The following is a 13,643-nucleotide window of genomic DNA, read 5'->3' as shown; positions in this document are numbered from 1 at the left end:
CTCTAAATATATAAAATATGCAGCCGTCAGTTCAACATGATATTTAATCCTTCAGAATTGAGGCACATAGAAAGTCGACCCATAAATTTCTTAGAAAGCTTTGTTTCTGCTGAGTATATCATGTCTTCCAAAAAATAATAATATATAAAAGCCAGAGAACAAATGACCTTGGTTCTACCCCAACACCCTGTGCGCAGTGTCTTATTTCTAAGGTAAGCTGGATTCTTTCCACTTCACTACAGAAAGAGGATGGATTTTCTCTACAAATTCAGTGAACTTCATCCCTCCCAACTGCGCTTGACTCCTATGTCTGCATGCTTTTGGTTTCATAGCCAGTTAGACATTTAACAAGTACAATAGCAATTTGATGCTGCAGCCTCCTGATCCCCAGACTATGCTACCACCGCTGCTATCCAGCCACCCAGCCACTCTTGAGATGTGTAAAGCAGCATGATGAGATGTCTGGCAGGTTCCTGTCTGCCAGAATGGCTCTTACACACAGGAAGTGCAAACAGGAAATTCTGTCAGGCTTCTCAATTGGCAGAAACCTTAAGCGAGACATCTCTCTCTCTTAGACTTGCTTTCATCACTGTGGTTGGTTCCCACTGTCTGCCCCTGTTTTTTTTCTTTTTTTTTTTATTTGAAGCTATTAATAAATGATGAAGAATGTAAGCAATCTGCCCTGGTGAGCAGCAAAGCTGCCCAGATATTCACTGATTCACCAAACATTTATTCAGCACCTTCTAAGCGCCAGGCTCTGAGAAAAAAGAGCTACTTGAAAAATGATCATTAAAAGATGAACCCACTACAGACCTCCTCTTTGACAACCAAAGGATCTAGGGGTTCAAAATTCTAGCTGATGGGGCTCAAACCTGCAAATTTTGAACTCCTCAAACAAGAGAAAATTCCAGAGAAAATTCCATGGTGCCCTGGATCATGGTAAATTTCCTAATCCCTGAGCCTCAGCAGATGTTAATAAATGGTGGGTAAATTCAGGAATGGCTGGCCTTCAGGTAAAGGTCTTAGAAGGTGGGACTCTTCACAGAGAAGTTTCCAGAAATTAGGTTTGGAAGATATAACTAAGGCAGGACAAGTGTCTACCTTGGAGCCACCTTATCAGAGTTTAGAGAATGTATGTTTTCTATTGTCACATAACAAATTAATATAAATTAGTGTCTGAATTATTATCTCATAGTTGTGTGGATCACAACTCCAGAGCCAGTATGGCTGGAATCTCTGCTCTGGGTCTCATGGAGTCAGCCAAGCTGAGTTATTTCTGGAAGCTCTGGGGGGAAATGCACCTCTCAGTTCATTCAGATCCCCATTTCTTTGCTGGCTCTCAGCTCCTCAGGACCACCTACATTCCCTGCCAGTGGTTCCACACATCTGCAAAGCCAGCAGTGGAAAAGTACTCCTACCTCCCACCTATCTTATGATCTGATCTCTGACATGCCCTGTATCTGACTCCTAGACCTAGATTTAAAGGGTCTTGTGACTTGATTAAGCCCATGCAGGAAATCTCCCTATTTTAAGGTCAACCGATTTGGGAACTTAGTTACTTCTGCAAAATCCCTTCATGCAATGCCTTGATTAGTGTTTGACTGAGTAAGTGGGAGCAGGTGTATGTACACAGGGGGTCAGGAATTCCAGGAGCCATCTCAGATTTCTGAGATTTCATCTCAGATTACCCCAGGGCAGCGGGGGAAAGGCGGGTAGAGCCAAAGTGACTTCCTGAGGATCGCAGTTTGTACAATCTCCCTCCTACCCAAGGGCAGCAGCCACCATTGGGGAATTTCAGTTCCTTCACTTTCGAAGCAGTTCCTCCTAGGTGGCTCAGCGGTAAAGAATCTGTCAATGCAGGAGACATGGCTTCGATCCCTGGGTAGGAAAGATCCCCTGGAGGAGGATGTGGCAACCCACTTCAGTATGCTTGCCTAAACAACATGAAGCCACTCACAGCCACTGTGTTCCCAGACCAAAATAAAAAATACGGGTATGCAAAGTCCCTGATCTCAGGGAGCCCCGAGAATAGTTGGGTGACAACACCTGTGATGCCATCTGAGAAATGGGGCCTCAGATGGCTCATTATTCATAGGAAGGTCAGTGTAGGAAGGCTTCAAGGAAGAAGTAGGGACTTGAAATTGTCACTGAAGAATGAGTACACTGAAGAATGACCACTGCACAATGGAAATAAATTGGAACACAAGTTCCCAACCTCCAGGATTCAATGCCTGATGATCTGAGGAGAAGCTGATGTAATAATAATAGAAATAAAGTACACAATAAATGTAATGCACTTGAATCACCCTGAAACCATCCCCCTATAGGTCTGTGGGAAGAAATGTCTTCTATGAAATTGGTACTTGGTGCCAAAAAGGTTGGGGACCACTGAGTCAGAGTGACTATGACCGAGCCAGCTCCTAACCAGAGCCTATGTGATATGGGGGCAGTTGGCACTGCCATGCTGAGGACACGTGAGGAGCTGAATGGAAGCAGAGTCATTCTCTGGCCATAGAAGGCTGCAGTGATAGCAAGACTTGGACAAACCAAGAGCCAGGGACATGGATAATGGCAGGAAGAACTAACTGGCATCAGCTGCTCTTCCAGGACTGTGTCCCCACGAAGGATTGTCTCTTTTCTACTCTGGGAACATGACCAGGCCTGTATTTTGACTTCAACTGCCGTGTGACAAATGCTATCACCCTAGGAGCAGCAGCACATCTCTAACTATGCATCTTTACCCCTTCAAGCCCTTCACTGACTTCCAAGGAGACATGGCAAACCCCTTAGCTATGGTCTTATCTGGAACAAGCTGCGTGGTAGTAGATCTCGTGTACCAGACTGGGCTGGTTACATGGCAAAGGGAGAGCTACAGAGTTTAGCCATCCTTCTGCACCCTCCTGAAGGCTTAAAAGACAACTGCCTCATCAAAAGGTTAAGAAGTCCAGCTTCTGGGCTCAGAACTAAAAACAATACCTTTGGACAAGGCAGCACTTGCTTCTTAATTCCCCTGGGGTGGCAAGCCCTCTGGTTAAGATTTGAGGGAGATAGCTACAAACAAATGCAATTAAGGGGGAAATAAAAACATTGGTTAGCGACTTCCCTGGTGGTCCAGTAGTTAAGAATCCGCCTTCCAGTGCAGGGGATGTGAGTTTGATTCCTGTCCGGGGAACTAAGATCCTGCATGCCACAGAGAAACTAAGCCCACACTGTGACTGCTGAGCCTATGCCCGCTTGCTGCAACGACAGAAACCCACACACCACAATGAAAGATCCCACATTCAACAGCGACCCATGTGCTCCAACTAAGATCTGACGCAGCTAAATAATAACAAATATTTTTTTCAAAAAAAACACATTGATTGAATACTTTTAAAATATTTCCCCCACTTCATCCTCGTTCCATTACCCTCAGGACTCTCTTACCAACAAGTGGTGAAAGGGCCTGCTAAGAAGTAATTTTTCAAGGTGTCTTATTCCATTATCATCCGGTTAAACAGAGTGTAACAAGGACTGTTAAACAGCACCCTAATCACTTTCACTGTAAGGTAACTCTTGGCAGGTACATATGGTGAACGCTGACATTTAAGGGCTGATTAACACAGACTGTTCCTTGGCTCAAGAGAGATAAAATCTTTAATGTCCTCCACAATGTCTTTACTTTTCAGAGGCCTGGGCCAAATCAGATCCCTTTCAAGAGAGCATCTTGGGATTCCCTGGTGTTTCAGTGGGAAAGAATCCCCCTGCCAATGCAGGAGACACAGGTTCGATACCTGGTCCAGGAAGATCCCACGTGCCTTACAGTAAGCCCATGTACCACAACCACTGAGCCTATGCTCTAGAGCCTGAGAACCACAACTACTGAAGGCTGCAAGCCCTAAAGCCCATGCTCTGCAACAAGAGAAGCCACTGCAATGAGAAGCCACCACACCATGATGAAGAGCAGCTCCTACTGTCTGCAACTAGAGAAAAACCCACATAGCAACAAAGACCCAGCACAGTCAAAATTAAAATTTAAAAAAGTTTTTAAAGAAAAATGAGTCCTAAAAAAAAAAAAAAAAAGAGCACCTTTAGGTTTGGACTAATCCCCAAAATTGTGAGGAATGATAAATTTCCAGAGGAATGCATGCCCAAGGGTAAATAGAACATCATTTCCAATCCCAAGCTCAGGAGCATTTAAGTATTTATTCAATCAACAATTTTCCATTGAACATCTGCTGTGTCTGGAGAAGGCAATGGCATCCCACTCCAGTACTCTTGCCTGGAAAATCCCATGGACGGAGGAGCCTGGTGGGCTACAGTCCATGGGGTCTCGAAGAGACAGACATGACTGAGTGACTTCACTTCACTTCTTCTACTGTGTGCCAGGCATTACACACAGTGGAAAGTAAAGAACAGCTCCTGCCCTCGAGGAATGAGAGGGAAAGCAGACATCAATCAAATGATTTCACCACTAAATGTAAAATTACAACTGTTGAGTCCTGTTTTAAGGGAGGTTTAATCAAGTCAAGGAGGATGGGCCATGCTTCCCAGGAGAGATCTGAAAATGCTAATTTGGTGAAGGGGCTGGCAGGTTGAGGTAGAGCATGGAGCAAGGCAAAAAAGCATTTCAGGCAAAGCAAACAACACATGCTAAGACCAGATGGTGACAGCGAGTGAGCCTGGCCATGGTCCACTGAAGAACTGGAGGAGGGTCCTGGGGCAGAGCAATTAAGTGGTGTTATGGGCTGAACTGTGCCCCCCAAATTCATGGGGTAAAGCCCTAACCCCAAAACGTGACAACGTCTGGAGACAGAGCCTTTAGGGAAATAATTAAGGTTAAACGGGATCAGATGTGCTGGGCTCTAATCCAGTTAGACTAGCTTCCCTATCAGAAAAGGAAACCGTACCAGAGATCTCTGTCCCTGTTCCCACCAAACAAGGGCCTATGAAGATTCCGTGAGAAGGCTGCTATTTACAAACCAAAGAAGCAGGCTCACCAGAAACCATCCCTGCCATGTCCTGGCTCTCCAATTTCTAGCTTCCAGAACTATGAGAAAATAAATGTCTGCTGTTAAGCCACGCCACCTGTGGTATTTTGTCATGACACTGCAGCTGACTAACACAACCAGAGAAACACACCCCATGAAGCTGAAGGAGCAGCTAACCATGAGGTCCTTGTGTTAAGGATTTTGATTTGCGACCTTGGAGCCATGGGAAGCCACTAAGGGACCTGAACATATGCAGCTGGGAACAACTGCATCAGTGGGACCCAGCGGCTGCAACAGGGTCTCCCTAGCCAAGGGTCAACGCAGACGCTCCTCCAGTGATGACAAACGCAGTCAAGGTCCCTCAAAGTGGAAAACGGACTCCAGGAGCTCAAGCTCTTTGAAGGTCCCTGCAAACGAAGGTGCCAGCAGCAAGCAGGGCCCAGGTGAGGCTGAGCACATTGATTTACAAGAACTCACAGTGGCAGGTGACCAGCCTTATCTCCAGTGTTCAGTATGCAGCCAAGGAGTAGAAGCAGAGAGTCAGCTGGGTCATCCCAGGGTTGCAGATCATCAGGGAAGGTGGATAGAAGGAAAAGGTGGAGAGAGATGACAGTGTCATCCAAGTGGTGGGTCAGAGGAACTTGCCTAGTGGGGCGAGACAGGGCTCCTTGACACCCAATTCAATATACTTGCTCTGTGCTGTCTCTACACGCAAAAAGCCTTTTATTCTGAGTGGTTTTAGCATTAATAAGCTGAATGCACTGCTCAGTGAAGGCCTCCGCTGTCTTATTACACTTTGCCCCCAAGAAGTATGCAACGAAGACAGATGAACAGACTTGCTAATGAATGGGGACTGGGCTTCCAATAGTCCCTTCCACAGGAACGATGCATCTCTCCAACAGAGAAATGAAATCATTGAGGCAGCCTGATTATAAAACTAAAATAGCATCATTATGTCTGTCTGCCAGGGTGATCGCAGAACACTGGGAATTTATGACAGACATCACAAATAGAAAAATAAACATGAAACGCCATTTATTACAGCCACATCCACCCCAGTGAAGGGAGGAGGTCGGAATCTGAATTCTTGAGGCAAAACTCTTTTTTTCTTGAAATATCCAAACATTTGAGTCAAAATAATCTCTCACATTAAAAATGTCACTAATTTAATTTTGGTGATATTTCCCTGAGAGACTGAGTTGGCATAGCCCTTTATACATCAGAGAAAAAGTCTTTGCTAAGAAAATTAATGACACACACATGATTGTAAGACCAGAATTTAAACTAGTCAAGAAACAACTATTTAAATATTCTTCGGACACTTCAGAGTATTTTAAGGCATTCATTTCCATGTAATCAGTTGATACACACAAGGCTATAGAGATTGATTTTTCAATTAATTATATTTCTGCGTATGGTCTGCACATAGGGTGCAGAATTTCATGAAGTCAATGAAAGGAAAGCTGCAGAAACACAGGAATCAAATGACAAGCCACTGACAAACGAAGGTTTAGCCGAATTAGACCAGTTAATCCTAAAAGGAGGGGAAATTGACAAAGATGATGCGAGGACAGGAGCTTCAATGAGGGTGAATTAAACAGCAAAGAATTAAGAGAAGCTCTTGGGAGAAAGCTTTCTTTATAAGCTTCCTGTTCTAGAAAATCAAACACAATGGCCATCAAACCTCTTCTGTCAGAAAAATTACATCCTCCAAAAAGCATTTGTTTCATTCTGAAAAAAAAGTTATTATAAGAATTCACATATGATTAGAAGCTACATATAATAAAATATGACTAATTTCATAATTTTCACTGCTGTTTTTCACAATGACGTCCCAATAAAACCTCTTTTCATGGGAAATTTTGGACTCCATTTTATTTATTTTTTTAATTGGATGATAATCATTTTGCAATGTTGTGTTGATTTGTGCTGTACAATGCAAATCAGTCATAATTATATATATAATTATTTTATTTTAAATATATATATATAATCTCCCCCTCCCACCCCCGAGCCTCCTTCCCTCTGGACTCCAGCCATTGTCAACATCTCAGCTTCCTCCATCTCTCCTATGAATACATGACTTTGACCTCATATCTGGGGTCTTAAGACTCAGAGGATATGATTCTGATCTCCTCCCTGCTTCTCTCTGACCCACCCACAAATACTCAAACACGCATCAGTTTTCTTTTCAGAATAGTTCAGTACAACGGCAACTCTCAATTTTTTTTTCCATCTAATACACATGATGGACAAAGTCTATATTCAACATATCCCCCACAATCAACCCAAACTGATGTGCAATTCCATCACTCTCTGCAGTTCCTTCCCTTTCCCTCTGACTCAGGAGAGCAAACCAGAATTTTTAAAAAATAAATAAATAAACTGTACTTATTACAGAGTCCCAGTGGCTAAGACTGTAAAGAATCCACCTACAATTCAGGAGACCAAGGTTCAGTCCCTGGGTGGGGAAGATCCCCTGGAGAAGGGAATGGCTACCTACTCCAGTATTCTTGCCTGGAGAATTCCATGGACAAAGTCTGGCAGGCCACAGTCCACGGTGTCACAGAGAGTCAGACACAACTGAGCTACTAACAACACCAGCCTCCATGATGTTTAATTTTTTAATTTCACAATTATCTGTAAAAAAAAAAAATTCATAACTATCTTTGAAAGACAATCATAAACTTACAGATCCTTAGAAAGTAGCCGTAACTGAGTCCCAATCACTTTATGCTCTTGGAAGCTACCAATTACAATGCTTCTTTTAAAATACTCTTATTTCACTTTGAGTGGGTGACATCTGACAGCAAGCCACATGTACAATAAACACAAACATGAACGTCTGTGGACCAGGCATTGCACAGAACTCCAAGTGAGTGTTCAGAAAGACAAGATGGAAGGTCTGGGAAACCCTCTTGAAAGGAAGGCTCATTTTGCATATTCTCAACAGCCAAGGTATAGAGAGAAAAATGTACCAGCTCCTTGCTATCTTGGCATGGGACAAGTTATATTAGCAGTGACCATACAGAAAGAAATATGTCTAGAATTGATTTCTTACTGAGCTGACAGGAGGCAAGAAGGGACACTCATGTGTCCAGAAATGTGCATTTTCACATTATTATTGTTCTCTCCTGCAAATTGCTTGAGAGCTAGGAGGTGTCTCAGCATCTCTTTCTTGTTTGGATATCCCAATTTATTTTCATTATTCACCAGCCAAGAACCTCAGCTAGACTGAGGCACAATAGCAAAGGATGCAGAAAGGAAAAATTAATAACATTTTCTACATAGACTTCCTCATCTTGAGTAGATTTATGAATTTCCCTTCTGTTATGCAGAAGTTAGCATTTTTTAACAACGGGAGGAGAAAATCCTTAATGGTTTTTTTTATTGCCTCCAGAGCTCCAAAAACATCTTGCGCTGTGTTGTCATTTACATTTCACATTAAATGCAAAAGATGTTTGAAATGAGCAAATATTTGTTTTAATTTGATACATCTGTTAACTGAAGTGCTAAAAAGACAGCTAAATCACTATATTAAATTCAGCGATTTGTAAACAATTTATATTTTCATTTGCTCTGGGTTAAAAATGCCCCCAAAACATACGTTTTATGAAACCCACAAAGTAAATTGCATTGTATCAATCTGATAGATGTAGACCATGATTCCTTCCTCTTCATTCCATTAATTTATTTCCTAACTTGAGTTAATTAGTGAGGATCCTATTTTCAAAAGCTCTTTGAAATTCATTGGGAGAAGGGGACATTTGCAAGAACTGCTCTGCAAACCTACTGCAGAGGCAACAGGCTAAATACAAATGGTAAATTCCCCCAAGACATTACCACACATTGAGCACCTAATTGCGATTCAACAATCTATGCAGGGAACACAGTGGGTGATTAATATATAGTTGTTACAAGAAACGGGGAGACAAGGAGAAGGAAAGAATGAGGGCAGCAGAGAGAACAGACCCATCCTCAGCAATTAGTAACTGGATGAGATGATCTCCAAGTTCCTATTTGTCTCTCCCTAAAAGTCTGGGACGTTCTGATTTCATGTCTGAATGGAGACAGAACTTCAACTCGGAGACTGACATTGACTTGGAACAATACCCACTAGGAGAAGAACAGACATCTACTGAGAGAAATTTTTTTAAAAATTAATAAAAAGAGATTGGTACGATAGAGAACAAAGAGAAATTATTTTTGTTCTTGGTCAAATGGAGTCTTACTTCCCAAATTAGAGTGGGAGGTAATGTCCTGTACTCAAAAAAGGAAAAAAGGAAATTTCTTCACGCTAAAGTATGAGTTACTGCTAGCAGTTTAAGACATGCCTAAAGGTATATGGGGGAAGAAAGAACTAGTCTTTCAATAGATATTCAAACAAATCCAATGTCTTGTTTCTTCCTGGAATATTTTGGGCAGAAGCCAGTGGGTAAGAGAGATTGAGTCGGGTTGGGTGCCCTCCCTAAGTCCCTGGACGATGTCACCCAATACAGACGCCTTACTCCAGTTTCCAGAAGTTCTGCTTTATTTCATTTTCCCTTCCCCTTGAGCTTATGAACAAGCCACAGGAAACCACTTATTTCCCTGCCCTTGTAATAACAGAGAAACAAATCTTGACTCTTTATTAGATCTGCTTCTTTTACTTTAACATATGTATTCTATCACTTTCGCTACAAGAATGTTGCCTATAGCATGAAATATACAGGATGGACCACTCTCAAGGCTCTATGTTTAAAGACAAAACGTTTTCCCATTCATATAGAGATAAAGAGTTGCAGAACAGAATAACATTCATCTTATTGCAGGTTTATAGGAACATCATAATCTTACCAAACTTACCTGTACATACAGCTGCAAAAACAAAGTCTTACTAAACAAAGAAGCTTGCAACAACCAACCATATCCCTTCCCTTTTAACAAAGAAGTTTGAATTCCAACTCAGGTAAGATGTTTCTATGGGACACTAGTCCACCATCTATTCAGTCTGCTGGCTTTCCAAATAAAGTTGCTATTCCTTGTCCCAACAACTTGTCTCTCAATTTATTGGCCTGTCATGTGGTGAGTGATAGGCAACTCGGAAACACCCCAGAGAAACAAGGTTAAAATCTGGGAGCTGCACTTAAGTGCATTTGAACTAGGTTCTCTCTAAGCCTGAAATTCCTCTTCTATGAAATGGAAATATGTCAAAAGCACAGCCCCTGATGCAGAATCAGGCATCCTCAACACGCAAACTCCCTTCTCTGATTTTGCACAGATACAATAAGATCAGGTCCACTGTACAGACACAGTGGAAGCCAGGGGTAGGGCTGGGCCAAAACCCAGTTCTTGTCATCCCTCTTCAAGTGCCTTCCATCTTTCTTTCTTGTCTAACTTTCACCCTGGAACCTGTTTCTCAGGTTTCCCACACCAAAACAAACAGCACCATGATTTATTCCTCCTCGGATGCCACACTGGAGAGGGGACTGGGGAGAAAGGGAAACATTTGTTCCATCAACTCCCCCTTGACTCACACTCACACACTCACAAGGATATCTTTTTCTCCTTTCTGCTAAAAAATATTTTGAAAGACCCTTTGCTGCATACACTTTGTGTGTTTCTGGGAAAGCCCAGTCTCTCAAAGGGTGGCCACCAGGACTCTCTTCTAAGGTCTTGGAGGGCTACTGATCATGGGCCCCTTCCCTTCCTGGCACACAGAAGGATCTGACTCAAAATAGTTGCATCACAACAAAAGTTTGGGAAACAAACCAAGTTCTCTGCATGGAAATTGGGTATCAAACAAGTCGCAGGAAATCTGGGAAGCCAGATTTCCTGCTTCAGACAAACAAGCCAGCCCGCTCCCGCTATGTTTCTATGCTCTGATAACAAACAGACCCACCACGACGAACACTCAAGCACTACCCAGAGAAGTGGGTGTCTGAGAGCTCCACTTTCTTAAGACTTGGGTAGGAAACCACTTTGGGGGAACAAAGTCGCAGCCTGGAGAGTGTATTCCTGACAGCCTTGTTTCTGAGAAGGAGGACAAAAATGGGAACACAGTTCAATTGCCTGAGAAAGGTTGCCCCGGGGCTAAGATGGGCTAGATAAGGATGCTCCCTTCCAGCCCTGCAGAACTTGGTCCTTCTCAGAGGACTTGCACCTGTCCTGAGTTACCTAGTTCAACCCTCACGTTTCTCAGTATTATCATCGCCATTTTACCTAAGCTGTCGGCCAGCTGTGACTCGGCCAGCAGTCACAGAGCTGCCACTGCTGAACGTACCTAGACTTTCTGACTTCTGGTCAAGTGCTCTTCTGATCATAACCCCAGTCTCCAAAACAGAGAGAAGAAGCATCCAGAGGCTTATATCCCTGCCTTTTCAACCTCAATGAACTTAGGTTCACACTTGTAAGGCAAGGCTTGGGTTAAGAGGACCTTGGGGGCAGTGGTGGGGTGGGGGTGAGGTCTGCTCCCAGGAGGCCCTGCACCCCGTACTCACTCAGGAAGATGATGGTCTGCCTCCGGGCGCTCCTGCTCTCCTGGCTCTCCAACTTCCTCAGCTGCAGCTGCTGCCCCTGGGCAGCCAGGGTGCCCTGCTTACTCCTCCTAAGCACCTGCATCATGCTCCAGCACATGAAGGCCACGGAGACCAGGACCACAAGGTAGACCACAAAGGCACTGAAGATGCTGGACTGGAACACTGTCCAGCGGCTGGACAGATTGGTACAGATAGACATGTTGGAGCTCTCCGGTTGCTCCTGGTGGCGTGTGCGGGAGCGGTTGCAAATGAGTCCCCGGTGACTGGGCACGTTCACCAAGGGGTACTCAACTCCCATGGCAAAAAGCAAAGGCAGCGCCACTAGGGCGGAGGTGACCCAGACGAAGCCAATCAGCAGTTTCACCTGGCAGGGCCCCGACATGGCCTTATACCTGAAGGGGTGGCAGATGGCGATGTAGCGCTCAAAGCTGAGGGTCAGCACGTGCAGCAGAGTGGCATAGCTGCAAGCCTCAAAGAGGAACGTGTGCACCTTGCAGGACACGGTGTAGCTGGGTGTGGTCAGGGGGTTCCAGATGATGCTGTAGAACTCCATGGGCATGCCGATGAGGAAGACCAGGATGTCGGAGCAAGCCAGGCTTACCATATGATCTGTCACCTCCTTCTGCAGGTAGCCTTTCTTCTGTAGCACCTGGGTGACCCGAATGGTGACACTGTTCCCCAGGATGCCCACCACGAAGATAACCAGGTACACCAGGATGAGGGTGATTTTGATCCAGGTGGCCACCTCGAATTCGGGAACGTGGCTGTGATCAATGACCTGGGAGCAGTCCCTGCTGGGGTGGCTTGGGGAAGCCATGAGGAAGGCAGTCAGCCAGGCAACCGGGTCCAAAGACCTTCTCAACTTCCCTTCCTCCCCCCTGCGGAGCCCAAAGTTCTCAGCTGCAACTCACCGGAGTGGGCGCAGGGCTTTCTCTAGCTCACCTGGAAAAAGTGATTTGGGATTTCAGGTGCTTTTATGGAAACTTCCTGGGGCAGCCCAAGCTAGCCGAACCGGAGGCGCTTAGGGGTGGGGTTTGAGGGGGTGGTGACTGGGCGAGGCGTGGTGAGCTCAGAGGAAGGAGGTTCCAGACTCGCTGCAGCCAGTCAGCCCACAGCCGCCAGCTCGCAGCCCCTTCCCCTGCAGGTTCCCGGCGCTATGTTCGGCTTCTCTCCGGCTCCCCTCCAAGCCACCTGGCCTTTACTGGTCAAACCCACCCTCCGGGAGCACGGTTTCCCGTGCAGAGAGGCTGGAGGCTGGGTGGTAAGCGATTAATCATTAACTATCGCCGCCTGCGCTCCCGGCCCCGCAGATCCACCCAGCAGGGGGTTGACTCAGCACCAGGCACTGTCCCGAACTTGGCTCGGGAGCACGGGGCGACGGCTGGCCCCACCTTCCCCGCCGCCCAAGCGGCCACCACCGAGTTAGCGTTGCCTTCTGGGCGCACGCGCATCCCAGCCCCGGGAGGCGCAGCCCGGGGGGAAACTGGAATGCGCTCCTGGACTTAGAGTCCCCGGCTAAGGCCCAGAAAGACCGACTGCCCCCTCCTGCCTTGGGATCCCCTTCAAAGGTTGGGCCGCCACCACCACCAGATTGGGGGGCCGGACCCAGGCGCCGTCCAGTTGGCGGGGGCCCCCGGAGCAGCCAGCAAGCGCACGCTCTTTGGTGCCCAGCCGTCGAGCCCTGGGGTGTGCTGACAGTGAACGGTCAGGCTATGCCTGGCTGGAGCTGCTGCCCCAGGTAGTCTAATAAGGTCGCCATAGAATCCCTGCCTTTCCCGCAAAGCCTCTCGGCGGCGTTTGCACAGGGCCTGCTTCGCGTCCCTGCCTAGAGTCCCGGGGAACGAGCGCCAGGTTCCTTCCTTTAGTTTCACTCTGCTGCCCAGGCTCCTCCCCAGGCAGCGGCGGCGGGGAATCTCTAACTGGGGACGTGTAGATGCATAAGGATGGCGCCATCCACCGGGCGCTTCTGGCAGGAAGCGCGTCCTCAGTCCTCCTCCGAGGGAGCTGCGACCGGGACATCTAGGGCAGCAGGAGGGGTAAACATGACATTAAGAATCATGACGTTTTCCCTCTTCTCGGAGAGGAAAACCTTTCCGAGATTTTAATGGACCCATCTTCCTCTTCTAATTCTAAAATCCGAAGGAAGGCTGCCGCG

At 45.9% G+C, this 13,643-nt stretch overlaps 1 protein-coding gene across 1 annotated transcript in view; it reads right to left on the bottom strand.

Annotated features, from left to right (window-relative positions):
* Positions 1-12,882, bottom strand: part of GPR39 (G protein-coupled receptor 39) — a 263,323-nt gene extending 250,441 nt beyond the window's left edge. Inside the window, exon 1 of the mRNA XM_010853617.1 lies at positions 11,450-12,882. Coding sequence (XP_010851919.1) covers positions 11,450-12,305 — 856 coding nt within the window. The 5' untranslated portion in view covers positions 12,306-12,882. The remainder of the gene's footprint in view (positions 1-11,449) is intronic.
* Between the last annotated feature and the right edge of the window lie 761 nt (positions 12,883-13,643).

The sequence above is a fragment of the Bison bison genome, unplaced genomic scaffold (assembly GCF_000754665.1).
Source record: "Bison bison bison isolate TAMUID 2011002044 unplaced genomic scaffold, Bison_UMD1.0 scf7180017864330, whole genome shotgun sequence".
NCBI lineage: Eukaryota > Metazoa > Chordata > Mammalia > Artiodactyla > Bovidae > Bison > Bison bison.
The sequence above is the reverse complement of the archived record's forward strand: the minus strand, read 5'-3'. Positions and strand labels throughout refer to the sequence as shown.